Source organism: Giraffa tippelskirchi, chromosome 6 (genome assembly GCF_054371585.1).
Source record: "Giraffa tippelskirchi isolate mGirTip1 chromosome 6, T2T-mGirTip1v1.2.pri, whole genome shotgun sequence".
In the NCBI taxonomy this organism is placed as follows: domain Eukaryota; kingdom Metazoa; phylum Chordata; class Mammalia; order Artiodactyla; family Giraffidae; genus Giraffa; species Giraffa tippelskirchi.
This window is the reverse complement of record NC_137280.1, coordinates 72553210-72570768: the sequence shown is the minus strand read 5'-3', so window position 1 is coordinate 72570768 and position 17559 is coordinate 72553210. Positions and strand designations below refer to the sequence as shown.

General features: G+C 45.9%; 1 protein-coding gene across 1 annotated transcript in view; it reads left to right on the top strand.

The window, feature by feature from the left end:
* COL22A1 (collagen type XXII alpha 1 chain) overlaps positions 1-17559 on the top strand; it is a 219550-nt gene that overhangs the window by 183735 nt on the left and 18256 nt on the right. Inside the window, exons 49-54 of the mRNA XM_081502987.1 lie at positions 2081-2134; positions 4044-4097; positions 5868-5921; positions 9318-9371; positions 12967-13020; positions 16502-16555. Of these exons, the coding sequence (XP_081359113.1) occupies positions 2081-2134; positions 4044-4097; positions 5868-5921; positions 9318-9371; positions 12967-13020; positions 16502-16555 (324 nt within the window). The remainder of the gene's footprint in view (positions 1-2080; positions 2135-4043; positions 4098-5867; positions 5922-9317; positions 9372-12966; positions 13021-16501; positions 16556-17559) is intronic.

Genomic DNA, 17559 nt, shown 5'->3' with positions numbered 1-17559 from the left:
GACCTCAGGTGAGTGACTTAACCTCTCTGGTCTTCAGGACTCTTATCTGTATGCTCTGATAATAACCCCCTACCTCGCTGAGTAGTTTTCCTGGCTGAATGAGATAATGTGGACACATCGAATGCTGTTTTGCATCAGCTCAGGATATAAACAAAGAAATCCATGAAGTGAGACCTCATGTGGACTCTGGCAGAGTGCCCAGCTGAGCAGGGGCTCTGTAAATGTCAGTCTTCTTTTCTGGAAGCAAGTGAGTCAGGCTCGGGGGTGGCTGTGTGTGCTTTGATCCCCAGCTGCGGTGGAGAAGGAGACAAGGACAACTGTGGAGATCCTTGAGCTGCTGACATTTTAGTTGTTGTGGGATGAGGGTAGAAACCACTCTAAGCCCAGACTGAGGACTGGGAATTGAAAGGAAACCATTTACTTTTAAGGCAGTCATCCTTAATGTCGGAGAAACAGTGTGCTAGTCTGTCACTTCTTTTCACTGAGGTTATGAAATGGCCTGCAGACAGTGTGCTGGCTTTATAGATGTTAAAACGGTAGGCATACTTAATGCAAAAATGTTGGAACAAATGCTCTTCCCCTCTGAACCTGTTTTTTTCCTGTACACAAAAGCATTTGGCACTTTACAGACTTTAGAGCACCTAATCCTCCCAACATACCACAGAGAGGAGGCTAGGGTGTTATTAGGTAATTACTGTCATCAATGAACTGCTGGTGTGGTACAGTGTCTGGATGGAAAGAAGGCTGGGCATGATGTTTCAGTGAGAGAATTGCAGGGTTTGGGAGTCTCGAAGGACCCTCAGAGATAGGCCTGTCACTCACCATCCCCGCTCCTTCATCTACTGAATGAACAAACAGGGCAAAGAAGGAACATGATCTTTCAAAGATGCAAAGGTAAGGGAAGACAGGCCTGGAACCACAGCCAAGACTGATTAATTGCCAACAGGTTTTAATGCATAATTTATTCTCTCAAAGGAACTAAAATGTTTTTGTTTAATAACATTTTACTGGCATACACTTGTTAATCCAGTAAGCCTAAGTAGGTGACAGTTAAGAGAGATCAGAACCTTTGAATGTTACTTTCAGGATTAGTTTGTAAGACTGTATTTTTGGTAGGTTGTATGCTGTGTCTTGATGACCATGATAATGAAGACGACGGTGATGTGAAGGAGGAAGGGGATAGAGGTGCTAGTAGTGAGGGGTGTGGTGATGGTGGTGATGATGATGGCAAGGAAGATGATGATGGTGTAGTTGATGAAGAAGATGAGGATGATAGTGGTGCTGGTACTGATCATGGTGATGGATGATGAGGAGGGAGAAAAAGATGATAGTGACAGTGATGGGGAAAATGATGACAGTAATGGTGATGGTGGTGGTGGCGGTGATGGTGATGACAGTGATGATCTTGATGGTGATGTTTGATAAGATGAGGAGAAGGATAGTGGTTGTGATGGTGATGCCACAATGACAGCAACAGTGATGGTGACAATGGTGATGTTGGTGATGGTGATAATGACCATGGTGATAATACAGTGAGACTGGTGATAGTCTCATTAATAGACTAATGTTTATTGAGAGGTAACACTGAACCCATCACTGGTCTAGGCACCTTATAGATTTTAAGTCATTTCATCCTCATAGCAACCCCATGACAAAGAGTCTGCTGTTATCCTTCTCATTTTTTAAGTAGGAAACAGAAGAGCTGAAACACCTTGACCTGTGACACACAATTAGTAAATGACAAAATCAGGATTCTAATACAGAACAGTAAAGACTAACAATTATAACTATATTTACTGAGCTCTTACTGTATTCTGAGCGCCATGTATTATTTCCCGTGTATTATTTGATTTTATTCCCCCAACATTTCATGGGATGGGCAATCATTATTCTCGTAATTTTGTAGATTAAAAAAGCCCCACAACTGGGACTTTAAATGACCTGCTCAAGGTCACATAGCTATTTGGGCCCACAGCACAAACCTGATAAGAAACTGATGAAGAATGCAGCGCAAAATTTTTCTTTCGCAAAGGAGCTCTAGCAAGATTTTCTGTAAGTTTATCTTTTTTTCTTTCCTAAGGGAAGTAAAGGAGAACATGGTGCAGACGGTGAGATCGGACAGAAAGGTGACCAGGTAAGAACTTATTTCATAATGAAATGTTCACCCTGAAGAAGTAACACTGTTTTCCTAGGTAATTTTCACTCCACCATTTTGGAAATCTTTTCTTGTCTCTTCTTTGCCTTCGGTAGGATTTTTTTTTTTTTTTTTTAAATCAGGATTTCATGGTTTCCACCTTGGTTCATTGTCACACTCCCCTTCCCCCAATTATCTGAGGAGCCTACCTTTTTCTTTTTTTTAATATATATTTTGAAATATTGTGCCCACTTTCCTCTAGTGCTTCTCGCTCACTGAAATAGTAGTCATTCATTACAGAATGCACAATGCCGCGTTCTTTCCTCCTCCCGCCCTCCGCTTCTGTCCATCTCTGCTGGACCGCTTCTCCAAACACCTTGTAAAATGGTCCCCATGACGATGTGATGCTCTTCCTGCAGATCTGAACCCCGTCTCCCATTCATCGCCCAGCCTTTCTGCATCTAAACCGACTGTTCTATTTGTGCTCTGCTTCTGCCACCCTTTCCCCCTTTTCTTCTCCTGTCCTCTCTCCACGTGCCCCTGCCTTCCCTTCTAAGTCTTCTCTCCATCTCTTCATGGTAAACAAGCTTCATGCCAGGCCCTGTCCCAGGCTCTGAGGTTCAGGTTGAGCGGTGGACAAATCCCTGACCCCACAGACCCTCAGCGGCAGGTGAGGCTCGGGGGCAGAGAACTGAGAGGCAGGGAGATGAGCACTGCATTTAAGGTCTGGATGATGTACTCAGCGAGAATGTCTGTCTAGAAAAACAAGACAGACATTTGGATTGTTCTTAATAGTTTTCAACAGCAGTGCTCCCTAGACCGAACGCTGCAGCTTGCGCTTTCCTGTGGAAGGAGGTGAAGGCGGAGGGCAGGGAAGCCGTTTCTTTCATGGCGGCTGGTTTGGTTTCATAACTTTGCTGTACTGCATGAACGCTGAGGTGCTATACTTTGCACCATAACCGGTTTAGCTCATTCTGTAATACACATAGACTCCCTTCCACTTGGGAACATGACTCTCTTTCTTAAAATAACTGTAATATTCTCACAGATGCTATAATTCAGTTAACTGAGCTATTTCCATTGTGGGTATAAGTTGTATATATGCATTTACCTGATTTTAAGTTTTTCTTATGGGATACTTCAAACACATCAAAATAAGAGTATAGAGACTTCCCTGGTGGCCACCTGGCTGGGACTCTGCGCTCCCAACATGGGGACCGAGGTTCCATCCCTGGTTGGGGAGCTGGATCCCACAAGCCACAGCTGAGGGTCCCACATGCCAGAACTGAGACACAGAGCAGCCAAGGAAATAAATACATATTTTAAAAAATGTGCTTAGTCTCTCAGTCATCTCGGACTTTTTGCAACCTGTGGACTACATGTAGCCTGCTGGGTTCCTCCGTCCATGGGATTTTTTTAGGTGAGAATATTGGAGTGGGTTGCCATCACTTCCTCCAGGGGATCTTCCCTGGTCCAGGGATTAAACTCGCATCTCCTGTGTCTCCCATATTGCAGGCAGATTCTTTTTCAGGTGGATTCTTTTCTTGCTGAGCCATTGGGGAAGGCCCATTAACAAAATAGGAGAGTATAATAAAAAGCACCCCCTTGGACTTCTCACCTGGTCACAGCAGCTTCCAGCTCTATGGCCACTCTTGGTTTCATCTGTATACTTCTTCCTTCACATTATTTTGAAGCAAATCCAGTTCCAGGGTAGATTGCTAGACACTCCCTCAACCACCTATTGATATAAATATAAATATGTGGATTTATGTATACACACACACACGCATATCCAGAATTGTTATCTGAGTTAGGAGATGATTTCTGGCTTGTTATCTGAAATCTGTAGTTGCACAAAGTGAAAAGCCTTTGGGGAATCCTTTAAAATAATTGTCTTGTGTTTTCCTAGGGTCATCCAGGAGTTCCTGGTTTCATGGGCCCCCCAGGGGACCCTGGACCACCAGTAAGTAATTACTTGAAATGCCTTTCTCTTCTGGCTTTGCCACTGGTATGCACTGCGGTGGCCACATTTGTGAACAACCTTGTAGGGAACTGATTAGGTTGCTATCATTTAATTTCATGAAAATCTGGTTGTTTCAAAATGTATAATTTCATGTAGAAAATTTCTTTACACTCTATTTGCCTATGTTACTGGATTTAGTGACATTTGACGATCAGCAAAAAGAAAAACTAATCCAGATAGCAATAGTATAGGTCATGGGAAAAGGCGTTGGCCTGAAGGGAGAAGGGACGTTTGAGAGGCAACCACTGTCATAAAAAGCTCCCAGTTCATGAATGAATCATGATGTGGCCACTTCTGTATTCCTGAAACTTTGCCCGCACCTAGGCCAATATAGGCACCCAATAAATATGTGAAACGACTGAGTACAGACTGCTGAAAGGTATAAATAAAGTACTGTGAGAGCTTGCTTATTTGTTATCTCATGTTTAGTTACTCCCTGCAGTGTTCCTGGTTTGGGTTGGCCACCAGACAGGCACAGGAAAAGACTATTGTCATCAGACCTATGATAACGGAAAATCCTCTGTGGGAGTCTCTTAATATGTGCCTGGTACAGGTTAACTCTTTGTATATATACCTTACTCATTTCTCTCAACAACTCAAATTAAATGAGTGCTCTCTTTTTCTTTTCCCCCATTTTACAAAGGAACTGAGATGGCAGAGGAATAAAATAACTTCCCTGGGCCATACAGCTCTCAGCAGGGACCCAGGACATAGGCCCAGGAAATGTGGCTCTGAGAGAATGCTCTCCTAACTGGTACCCTCGATTCTGTGCTAAGCACATTGTGGGACTTTGCCTCATTTACTCCTCACCTCACTGTGTCACTGCCTACCTTCTATGGACGAGGACAGCTTAGAGATCTTACACCATCCCCTCAGAGCCAGTAAGCAGCAATGCATTCATTAATCTAGAGAGCCTCTGCCTTTGTCACTCAGCCAGCCCAGCTCCTCATTCATTGATTTATTGAAGAACTGTTGAGTGTCTACTATCTCCAAGGCACCGTTTCAGTTCCCAGTAAATAAATAAGGTGATAAATACTAGGAGGTCAGATGGACATAAAGGCTGGAGAAAACATAAACAGAAAAGAGGTGGTGAGGAGCAGGGACTTGCAGTTTTGAATCTGGTAGTTAGGAAATATCCCACTGAGGACTGATGCCTGAGCCGTGATGAGGAGGGTGTGATCTGAGCTCTGACACGTGGGAGTTTTGACTGCAGGCAGAAGGAACAGCGTGCCTAGGAACCCTGGGGCAGAAGAGTGTCTGGGGCTCACTTCACACCACCTGCTCACCTGTGTGGAATGCCTCTTCCCCTGCATCTCTTCATCCCTGACTTGATACAGGCGATTCTCTTCTTTAGCTCCCTGGAAGATATTATACATCCAGTTGTATATTTCTTATCTTGTGTCCCAAAATGTTCCCTGATATTAGCTGAAAATGTCCTCTCTGAAGGGAGGCCGTTTATTCCTCTTGCCTATGGATAACTGGCTGGTGAGTGCTTTGGCCTCTCCTGCTGTCCTCCCAGCATCTTTGTGTTCCCAGGGGCTATCGCAGCCTGATGGGAGAGGGGGGGCACCTCTGAAATACTCCCAGTTCAGGCAGCTGTGAAGGGGCACAGGGTGCCAGTTCTGTGCATTGCCTCATGCCCAAAGAAGAGGTGCTGACGACCTCTGTTCAGATACACAACCAACTGGCTTTCTGGTTTACCTTCCTTAGGGAGCAGACGGAATAGCAGGGGCTGCCGGACCACCAGGAATCCAAGGACCCCCAGTAAGTTCCTCAATGGACAGGATTTGCCTTCAGTGTGTGTTTGGACCTTCCCAGAACCTCAGGTGCTTGCAAGCCCTGCCCTGGTCCTCCCTGACTCCCATGGCCCATGTTCCAAGGGTCAATTGACTACTAGTCAACCGCAGGAGGAATTGCTTTCTGTTAGGACCCTGATTAGCAAGCCTGTAAATGAAAGGTTTGGGTAAGATGACCTGGCTATCGGCAGTTCCAAAATTCAGTTTACGACCAGTTCACACTGGCTCAAGGTTTAACCCCATCTCTCTAGCCCTTTCTGGTGTGGTTTCCACTTGGAACAGGCGCAGAGGACTAGAAAGCCTGGAGCCGCTCCATCCTGAGGCTGTGGTATGAGCGGCATGTAAGGCAGGAGTCGCCACTGTTACCCAGCTGTTCAGAAAGCCCTGAGTGAAATGAGAGTGAAGTTAAGAGTGAAAACGGAAGTTGCAAGTTAGGATCCTAAAAACACACAGGTCGATTTGGTTGGGACCCAAGACTTTTATCTCAGAAACCAGCATTAACTTCATTACATGAAGCTGTAGGACCATTCTTGGTTTCAGCACCATAAAGCAAAAATCAACATTATTTTAGCAGGCATTGTGTTTGTAGTCACTACATGCGTAGTCTCTTAAAGGGATTTACAGTCCCCTAAAACCTCTTATCTCATCTGATGGCCTCTTATCAATAGAAATCATTGTCTCTATTTTATAAATAAGGAAAGTGGGCATCATAGAAATGCAGCTACCAGTTCGGGAGCACGCAGTGAGGAAGTGTCAGGGCCAGGTGCAGATCCCACTCTACGGAAATCTCAGGGTCGTGTTTCAGGTAGGACTATTGCTAGTAAGCAGGTCAACTCTGCCCTGGTATCTCTGGACTCTGATGCCAGGAAGACTTTAGGGATCAGCCAGGAGAATTCCTCCTCCTCAGATGAGGAGACAAAGCAGATGGGGAGAGGTCACTCATCCAAGGTCATACAGAAAATTAATATCCAAGTTAGGAGTGAAGTCAGTTTGAAAATTCCCATTTTGGCGTTCTTTCTGTTACTCCACGCTGACCCACTGTGTGGGATAGTGGTTTAGGGGCAGGGGGATGTCAAGATTGAAAAGTAAGAGCCACATGGTTCTTTCCATCTGGCTGATCAATCTCAGGGATGGGGGAGCCTGGTGGGCTTCCATCTATGGGGTTGCACAGAGTCGGGCACGACTGAAGCGACTTAGCAGCAGCAGCAGATCCTTTAGAAGCAGCCCACCTAGAAGTTCCAGGATGAATAAAATACGAACCATACTACAGGCAGCTTTTTATTGATTCTCAGACAGAAAAAGATTTCCCTGATAAAAACTAACTTACTGTTTGCCCGAGGGAAATAAGATTTGGGGCCCAGATGTAAATCCTCGCATTCCTAGGAATTAAACAGCATTAAATAAGACATTGATTCTGTCCTTGCAAGTTATGCCTGTGCTTGAAGCTGTCCATGGTCCTCATATTTCAACATAAACATCAAACCACAAAACAGCTGAAGTTTTCTTGGCACAAACAATGAGTATTGGTAGTTAAAAAACAGAAATAAAATTAAAGAATTTACACAGAGAAATCTAAAATATTCCTATTGCATTTTGAATTAAAACATATAAACCACTTGCCAATTTTTTTACAGAATGAAGGCCCTCATTTTTATTTCTATTCCTTTGAATAGAGTCTCTTGTAGAAAGAATATCCACCCATTTACTACTTGTTGTTTTTTTAAAAAGTAGTTTGTATATATAACAACACTTGTGAAGCAGTTTGAATGTAGGATCCTAGTTTGTTAAGATTTTTTGCTAATCTCTTACAGCTATCTTCTGAAGGTACAGCTATCAGCTATCTGTTTAGACAGTGAGTGTCTCACCTTTATCAAGTTCAACATCTTAATTTGCATTTTTTCAACATCTTAATTTGCATAAAAAGATCATTGTTTTTCTTCTTTCCATCTAAATTTAATTGGGTAATCTAATGAAAAATTAAATTGCATAATTTCTAGAGCAAGCAGCAAGTCATGAAAATAGGCTTAGGAACAACCATATTGACTCCTTATTGAGTCTTCAACTCACCTGATTGGAGCGAAAAAACCCTGAACAGTGAATATTTTAGTCTTGTGGGCTATATGGTCTCTGGTGCAGATATTCAGTTCTGCCATAATAAGGTGAAATCAGCCACAGACAATGTGTAAACTAATGGGTGAGACTGTGTTCTGATAAAACTTTGTACAAACAGCCTGAGAGCCAGAGCTTGCTGACTCTTGTCCTAGATTACTAGTGTTTACATAGTAGGATCTTGGGAATAATAAGCATCCAAAGAGGCATCTGGGAAGCTCTGTTATTGCTATTTAAAAATACCTAATGGTGATTGACTATTTGGCCCAAGTTGACAAAAAAAAAAACCCACTTAATTTGTTAATGTGTTTGCAGGTGTCATGATACAGGGAGGAGGTGAAATTTTTTTGTTCGCTTTGTGATTATTTTACATTTGTGTAAGTGACAATGTCTCAAATATCATGCAACGTAAGTTTACAGAGATGTTTACAAGTTGTTGTCAATTCCAAATGTGGAATGTGGATTAGAGTGTAAAACCTAACAGCAGTGTCTTACTGCAAAGAAAAAGCACCGACAGGAGATTCAGAAGTTATCAGGACTTCTAAAACACTCATGGTAGGGACACAGGATAATATAAATAAGCCCACTGGGATAAAAAATGGTAACACTGATTATCCCATCTGGTTGACTGTGGTGTGTGTTTTTGGTGACTAAAATGGAAAGGAAGTATTAATTAAGTCATCTTGGTAAACACAATCCTTCAAAGTTGATTTCATAGAGGAGAAGGGATACTAAACGCCACGATGGATGGGAGAAAGTTGGGGAACCTCTGGATCAGAGGGCAGCAATAACAAAACCACCTGTTGTGTGTGTCCCTGGTCAGTTCTCTTGTCCTGCGTCCTGTGTGCAGAAGCCCTGCAGGTGCTGTGTCTGTGCTGTGAGGCAGGCTCCTGAGATGCAGGCAGTCTGGGGACAGAGCTCAGAGTGGGATCCGGACCCAGGTCTCGTGGACCCCTAAGTCTCTTCCCACTGTGCCTTCCAAGCCCTAATTCCCCCTGAGTCTGTGTAATAAGGCCAGAGTGAGTCACAGTCTGCACATCAGCTGTGTGATTCTGCCCTGCCCAGGGCACCTCCCTGCTCCGCAGAGAAGCAGCTCCTGGAAAGGAACAGAGTAGATGAGATCCAGGCAGAAGCGTCTGATGCTCCTCACTGAGGACTCCTTCCAGACCATGAAGGCGATTCTATGTGAGATCACTTACCTCCAGAAAAGCCAGCCCAAGAAACTTAATGGTGTTCTGTGTTTTGGATCTTTTAGGGGAAAGAAGGTCCTCCTGGCCCCCAAGGCCCATCTGGATTACCTGGCATCCCGGTAAGTGGCTTTTTATTTTAAATCGAGTTTCTCTACTACAAAAATATGCCAAGAAAATGGTATTTCACCATTGTTAAAGCAAAGCATGTTTATTAGGGGACTTTTTGGTGCAATAGAAAATTAGAAAAAAAAAAATCACTAAGTAAAGTCAGTCCTAATCTCATTCTTTCTGTATGTATATATTTGTTGTTGTTTACTTATGTAAATAAAATTTTCATCTCTCCCTATACACACACACACATATTAACACACTCATACACACATAACTCTGATAATGGTTTGTGATAATATAAACATTTTCTATTTTCTACACTGGTATTAAATGCTCATAAATTTTACATACACTATACTCAATAAATGTATCAAAATATATATGATTATTCTTTATTGCCTGATAAAATTTATAACTATTTAAAAAATCTACAATAGAGTATTTTACATGCATAGCACTTTCCTTACTTGTGTAGGAATGTGCCCAAAAGTGAAGTCTACTTGTCAGAGTGTAAGTCTACTTGTCAGAATGTAATAATATCTAAGGTTCTTGAAACATATTGCAAAATTGAAGTGAAGTGAAAGTCACTCAGTTGTGTCTGACTCTCTGTGACCCCAAGGACTGTAGCCTACCAGTCTCCTCTGTCCATGGGATTCTCCAGGCAAGAATGCTGGAGTGGGTTGCCATTTCCTTCTCCAGGGGATCTTCCCCACCCAGGGATTGAACCCGGATCTCCCACATTGTAGGCAGATTCTTTACCATCTGAGCCACTGCAGCTTGCTGTTTTGGACTTTTCAGTTTGATATCGGGTTGGCCAAAATGTTCGTTCTGTAACATCTGTGGAGAAACTGGAATGAGCCTCTTGGCCAGCCCAATGTATTTCTCAATAGGGTCAGACTCTCCAGTATGTTAGTAGTAAGGCTGGTCCAGAGAGGCCACCTGCTGCCTTCTTCATTGAGAATATGTCCTCGTGTGGCTCCAGGTCTGGAGTGTGCCTGCTCCTGGCGCCTCTCCTGGCCACAGGCCCCACCCACCGCCCTCCACCACGTGTCCTTTTGTTCCAGCTGTGCTGGCCTTGTACTGGGTTTCTTTTGGGTTCCTAAACACTCTGCACCCTCTCCTCTCCAGGCCACAGGGCCTTTGCACATGTGTTTGTGTCCCTCCGAGAATGCCCTCTTGTCACTTTCACTAGTTGATGCCTTTGATCTTTCCCATCTCATCCCAGGCATCACTTCCCAGAAATGCCCTCTGCCCCCCAGGCCAGGGATAGGCTTAGTCTCTTTCCTTTTTTCTTAAGTGTCTGTCTCAGAAGATATCACATCTTTATGTCATGGTTTGATCCGTGACCACCTCCCCCATTATTAATTGATTTGATTATTCGACACACTAATTAGGCACCTACTAGTTGCTAGATCTGGGGACATAAAACAAGAGTGGCTGGTAGTCACTGCATTATGTTCTGGGCTGTGGATTCTATGACACCAGGATTTTTTGCTCCCCACATGTGCTGAGCACATGGCAAATAGTACTGAAATAAATATGTGGGTGAATGAACGATTTTCTTGGAGCCCTTCCTCCTTGAGTGTCTGATAAATGCCCCCATTGGTCAAGGAAGCATTTCCTAGGCATCGCCAGTAGCCCTCACTGCAGCCACGCAACCCCGGAGATTAAGTCCCCTATCCAGGGTGCCCAGATCTTAAAAAACAGGCTGGGATGTGAAAACCCTGTTGGTATAAACTGCAACCATGTAGCCTACCATGTCAGAGCAACTAGGAAATGTTTGATTTCATTACAGCCATTGTAAAGGTAAGGAGAGAACATCCCAGTTTGAATTTTGTGCCAAATGCTTATCATCAAAGTCCTGGGGTAACTGGAAAGGAAAGAAATGACCTTAGATGTGATTCTGTGATTTAGAAGATTTCCTCCTTCCTCCCCTCTTGCCTCACTTCTTTCCTCCCAGTGCTTAACTCATCTGCTCGTGGTTATCAGCAGATGGAAGCCAAGATTTTGACCTCCCTGGTGCCTCGTGAATTGAGCCCTGTTTTTTCCTCTCTGTCTCTTTTCAATTCTGTCCCTGTAAAATCCATTCTCACTCCACAGCCCTTCCTCCCAGCCACTCTACATTACTCTATCTTCCTCAAACAAATCATCCTTATCTAGAAAGCTCTTCCTCTCCCTTTTGCCTGGGCAACAGAAGCCATAATAGTTTTTGTGTGCCTGGTGCTAATCGCAGAGCGGTCTGTGGGCAAAGCGCTCTCCACATGTTAACCTGCGTAGTCCTCACCACAGCCCCGCTCCTCGGTTCATGCCGAGGTCTCCAGCCTCCAGCCCCAGCCGCTCTCCTGGCTGTGCTGACCTCACCCTGTTCCATGGGCTTTCTCTGCTGTGCATGGGTCTCTTGACCCTCTTCCCAGCCACTCCGTGCAGAGGGAGAAGCAGTTTCAGGAGTTAAACTCTTAACTGAGAAAAGGACCAACACTGCCTGGCTTCTGGGCCTGCCCAGCTGGCTTACCTGGTGTTACCATGGTTATGCCAGGAGCGGGATCGTTACAAGTTACGGATGCACATGGAGCATTGGCTAGTGGCCCGGGTGGTCAGTAAACTGAAATTACCGTCCACAGTGCTTCCCCCTGGTGCCCAGGCACTGACGTTGCAGGCGCTGATGAGGGACGCTGTGTGATTTCGTGCGCACCTGTCAGCGCGGGAGCAGCTTGCCGCTGCTGGTTGGTTAAGCATCTCAGGTGGCAGCAGTGATTCTGAGCCCCCTCGTGACTCTTCCAGGCAGGTTTGTCATCTCTGTTTAGGAGAGGGGCTGCTGACAGCTGAGAATGTCAGTAATTCACCTAAGATTATACGCATCGTTGGTGAAGCGAGTTCTAACCTTGCCCGCTCTGACTCCAGTTCCCTCAGCCTTGCTGCCTGCTGCTTTCTTTCCCCGGAACCCGCCCAGTCTAGGTAGCCCGGGCGTGGAACCTAAGTCTGTGTGACGTATCATCGTCCTGATCTGCAGAGACTCCTGAGACCTCGTAGTCTCTTAGAGGAGCATGAGGCTAATGGTGTCTTGATTGAAAGCAACAGTGGCTGGTAGGGGGTGCGGAGCAGGTGGGAGTCGTAGCTTGATTTCATGGAAAGAAATGTGACGTGTTGGTGGCCTTCCTACACCCAGACGTGGTCCTGTCTGTCATTCTCAGTGCTCCTCTCAAGTTCCAGGAGTTCCTTGAGTCCTCAGGGTCCTTGTCACCTTCATCAGAAGCCGCATCCTCACCCGCTCATCGCTGTCATCAACAGAGGAGGCCTGGAGATGCACTCGTAGTGTCCTAAGTTAGAGAATGTCCAGGAGGGGCTTCTCTGCATCCATAGCAATAAAAATGACGCCAGTGCAGTGTACTGCTTTTCCGCTGTGCTCCAGGCACTACGGAACAGAGGATCCAAGTCAGAACGGTGGTGCTGGGGAGGAAACCCAGAAACGCAGTCAGTTCTGTCGGTCGCGTGTGGATGTAGCTGTACACCTGGCAAAAAAAAAAACCAAAAAACAAAAAACGTCTATCCTTCCCTCCCTGTTGGTGTCTGCAGCCAGATAACCGGTTTGAATTTCTCTTGCAGGGAGAAGAAGGCAAAGAGGGCAGAGATGGAAAACCGGGGCCCCCTGGAGAGCCGGTAAGGGACTCTTTAGTTTCTTACCACTTACATGTCAGAGCAGCCGAAACGGCCGCTCTGTGTCCGGAGTTTCCAGGACCCAGACACAGTGAGAATTCTCTTCTGTGCACGTCCTCATTTTCTTTCCCCAAGAGCCTGGCAGGGTATTATCATTTTTAATTTTGCTTATTGATAAATTAAAATATGTTATGCCAAAATTGCAACCACCCCCAGAAAAAGGAGCTGGCTTTGGATGCTGGCTCCACTCCATGCATTCACACTTGTGATCTGGTGTGCGTCAGAGCCTGCCCCTGGCTTCAGTCTCATTTCAGATAGAACAAGAATAATAGTAGCTACTAGCTGGAGTTGCTGAAGAATCAGATGAGGTGAGAAACTGGTTAAACGCATCAGCCTTCTTTAACTGTTTTTAGTGAGTTACTTTTCCCAACTGCCATAGCTTTAACTCCTGGTGAGGTTAGAACCATGGAGCCTTTAGAATTGCTAAGTGGAATTACGTAAAAATCTCTACAGTGAGGTTTGTGTTCCAGTTGATTTGTCTGGTCATAACTATTATGATTCATTCTGCGTCTTATGTGACTCTCCAGAAGCATCTTCATTATCACTTTGTACTCTTTGCCAGATGCTGAAAGCAGAATTCATTGCTGAGAGGAGAAAATAGAGCCCAGAGCAGCGAGCAGAGTGCAAAGCTCCTCTGAGCCGCTGAAGGCTGATGCACAGCAAAGCAGCCCCAGTGGGCAAGGGGCAGGTAGCCAGGCTGAGGACCTGGCCAGGGGGAGAGAAGGACAAATGTCGCCACTGTGGCTGACAGCTGCTGCGGGCATGCCGAGGGCTGGGGGTACCAAGCACTCCATTACATTTGGCAGTGTAACCCCCAGAAAACCCCTGTGGGGTGTGGGTATCATTATTGGTCTGGATGAGGAAACTGAGGCACAGAGAAGTTAAGTAGGCTGGCCTCGGCCACCCAGCTGGTAAAGGAAGCAGTCAGGACCCATATCCTGAAGGCTGACCCCAGCGTTCAATACCGCCGAGCAGGCAGGCAGCTTTTTTGCAGGAGACGTGGGAGATTTGGGCCGATCCGTGGGTTGGGGATATCCACTGGAGGAGGAAATGGCAACCCACTCCAGTATTCTTGCCTTGGAAATCCTACAGACAGAGGAGCCTGGTGGGCTACAGTCCAAAGAGTAGCAAGTAGCAAGAAGTCGGACATGACTGAGTGGCTAAGCATGTATGCACCATGTACTATCCTGAGAGACTGTCACTGACAGTTCAGGATAACTGTGTGAGGCCCTTGGTCTTCATACAGAAAGGTTTGTGCCAGGCACTGGGCGTAGACGGATAGGAGGCCAGGTCTGCTCTGAGTCACCACTGGCTGAGTCCGTCCATGGGAGACAGATCCGGCTCTGCTGGAAGCAGAGGGTGCTCAGCGACTCCCCCCACGCTCCCCCACAGCAGGCAGTCCAGAGCTCACCAGGCAGCTCCTTCTGGGGTCTCGGGGTGGCCATCCTGACGTTTATCACTCTGAGCTGCTTGGGAGGAAACTGGCAGAGGATGGGTGGTGTCAGAGATGTCCTCTGAGCAGACTGGGAGCCCAGGATGTGGGACGGGGTCAGGGATGGGGAGCAGACCCCAGGAGCAGGCACCAAGTCAGGAGGTGGAACCAGGGACGGAGAGCCGCCGGCAGCTGGTGAGCGGACGGTCCAGCGAGCACCTTGGGTCCGCTCCCCTGGAGACTAGCTGAGAGCGTGTGAGCACACCTGCCTGCTCGCTCCCACTGTTGCCGAAGGACAGGAGGCTGGGGTGTTTATCATCACCTTCAACTGCTTGAATGGAGTATAGCTCCAGGGGTCCTGGACCCCCATGCTCTTGGGCCTTCTGCACCCTCATAGTCTGAGCACTGCCCTCTCCCTGAGCAGAGGCTGATGGACAGAATGACGGGAGCCCCTCCAGGGAAGCCCAGGGTGGGAGTCCAGAAACTGCAGCATTGACTGTGGGTGGGTGGTGGCTGGTTGCTTTCCATTTAGACCTAGTCCTTTAAATTCCTGTGCGCTGGGGACATGGAGGAACACAGTGGATAGACGGATGGTGGATGCATGGATAGATACACAGGTGGGTAGACAGGCAGCTGTTAAGAGTTGCCCATTGTATTGTTTTTAATAGGAGATATTTGAGCATGATTTATAGCGTAGGATTATAACCCCAGCTGTTTGACCCTGAGCAGGTGCCTTGACCTCTCCGTGCCTTGGAGTGTTGCCTGGGGGAGAACAGAAGTGTCTCCTTCATGGGTTACAATGAGGACTCATTGACACCACTGTGTGAAGCGCTGGCTGTGCTGGTACATAGAACACCCTCAGCAGTGGCTGGCGGTTACCCTTTTCCTGCTACAGCTTGGGCCAGTGCTGGGTGTCCCACTTGACTGTGGGGCTGGGGCCAGGCTAGGCCCATACTCCCTCTGTCAACAGGCCCTATGGAGGAGAGATGGTCCTGAGTGTACAGCTGAGGAACAGATCCAGGGAAGGGAATGACCCCCAAGGCCACACAGCTAGACTTCGAGGAGCTGGGAATAAGAGAAGAAACCGACTTAGAAATCAGAGCTTGGGTCCTCCTCCTCCTCCCCGTAGTTCTCACTCTAAATCCACGGATGCTCTTCTGCCTCTCCTGTGCTCCCTCTTGGACCCCATCTGACCCTCAAGGTTGATAAGCTGTGGAAATGAGGGAGGATTTGGGGGTAGGTGTGCCCTCCTGTGCCCGTCTCCCCATCAACCACACGTGGCCTTTCACCCACTTTCCCTGCCCCCCCAACCCTCCCCTACCTCTCACCACTTTTATCTAGACTTCAGCACCCATTGGCCTGTGTTCATTGCTCTGTTCTATCCAGGGCTGTATGAGACTGCTGGTAGGGAAGACTCTTGAATAGCAGAGTGTCCCAGTTACTTGCGTTGAGTTAGGAGGAGATGGGATGGGGACGGGATGAGTCAGTTGCAGGCCCGCCTGTCACCAGCACTGCTGCTGCAATGAGGAGAGCATCCTTTAGGGTGTCGCTGGGATTCAGTCTGGCTCTGCTGTTTATTAACTCAATGAAACTGTAACTTTGAGCCTCAGTGTCCCCTTCTGTAAGATGCAGTTGTTAGTAGCTGCCTTGGGGTGGTTTTGTGAGAAGTATAAAGCTACTTCTGGCTTGGGTGTCTACATAATTTCTCATCCACACCAGAACGATCCGGGAAATTAAATAGGGGCAACTGTGAATGGGTGTCTCAGAGATGAACCTTGTGTAACCAGCACCATCCCTGGAAAACCAAGAACCTAAGAGGCTGGACTCCACAGTGCTGTTCTGTTTGGACTGAAATGGACCACAGTGCTGGAGGGTAGGGTTGGCAGGTGCAGAGACTGGCTGGTGGAAATGTGATGTGAAGCCTGGGCAACCAAGAATAGGAAGATGCTGAAAATACTGTCCTCAAATTTTTCTTTTCTTCTTTACCCTCAGGGCAAAACAGGAGAGCCGGGTCTGCCAGGACCAGAGGGTGCCCGCGGTCCTCCTGTAAGTGCTTAGGGTGTGTGTGTGTTGTCCACAGTAGAATAAAGCCACCAGCCAGTTGCCTGTGACCCTGCGGGTCGGGTTCTCTGAGACCGCCCAGCCATGGATTCCAGAAGACCTCCCTTCCAAGACATTGGCACTTATATGCAGTAAATCCAGTCACCTCCCATGCCATTGCTATAAAATTTGTTTTCCCACTTGCAACCATTGTCACAATGTTGTTACTCTAAGTTTCCTTTGTTCTTATCCTATTTATTATATTTTTAATTGGCTTTCTCTGGATGACATACCCTAAAAATGAGTCTTAATTTTCATTCTGAAACCTTTCCACAGCTAAAGTATTTTTTTCCAATTAGAAGTGTAACTCATTTTCATTGCTTAATGATAACAAATGATGATGGTCATAAAAAGAATAAGAAAAATAATGTTATGGAGAAGGAAATTGAGTTAACATAATTCTACAACACAGAAGTAACGCTCTGTTAATATTCTAGTATGAGTTTTAGTCTTCTATGTATGAAATCCAGCATTTCTATATCTAAATCTGTATCTATCATTTATATATTTAAATCTATATCTAGCTGCTGAGCTATTTATTATACACATAAACAAGCACAGATGCCTTTTCTACAGAAATGAACTCTGTGTACTTTAGGGTTCTTGGGCTGTTTCTTTCTTTTGCTAAATGCTTTACTTCTTTATAATTTCAAAGTTGTTTACACAGTTCCTTAGATTTTCTTTTGGGAAAATGTGATTTTTAATGAAAATCTTAAAATCCAATTATCTAGATATAATTTTGCCAGATATAAGATTGCCAGAAATCGCCTACTGGTAAGAAGTAGGAGATGAAAATGCTAGTTCTACTTCCTTAATTTGCTTCTCTGTTAAAAAAAAATCAATATCTCACCTGGCTAGTATTCAATAAGGAGAAAAAACACATAAAACGTACTTTCCTTTTTCCTGAATCTCCTTGCTTTTCATCTGATTGCACCAGGAGAAGAACCCCA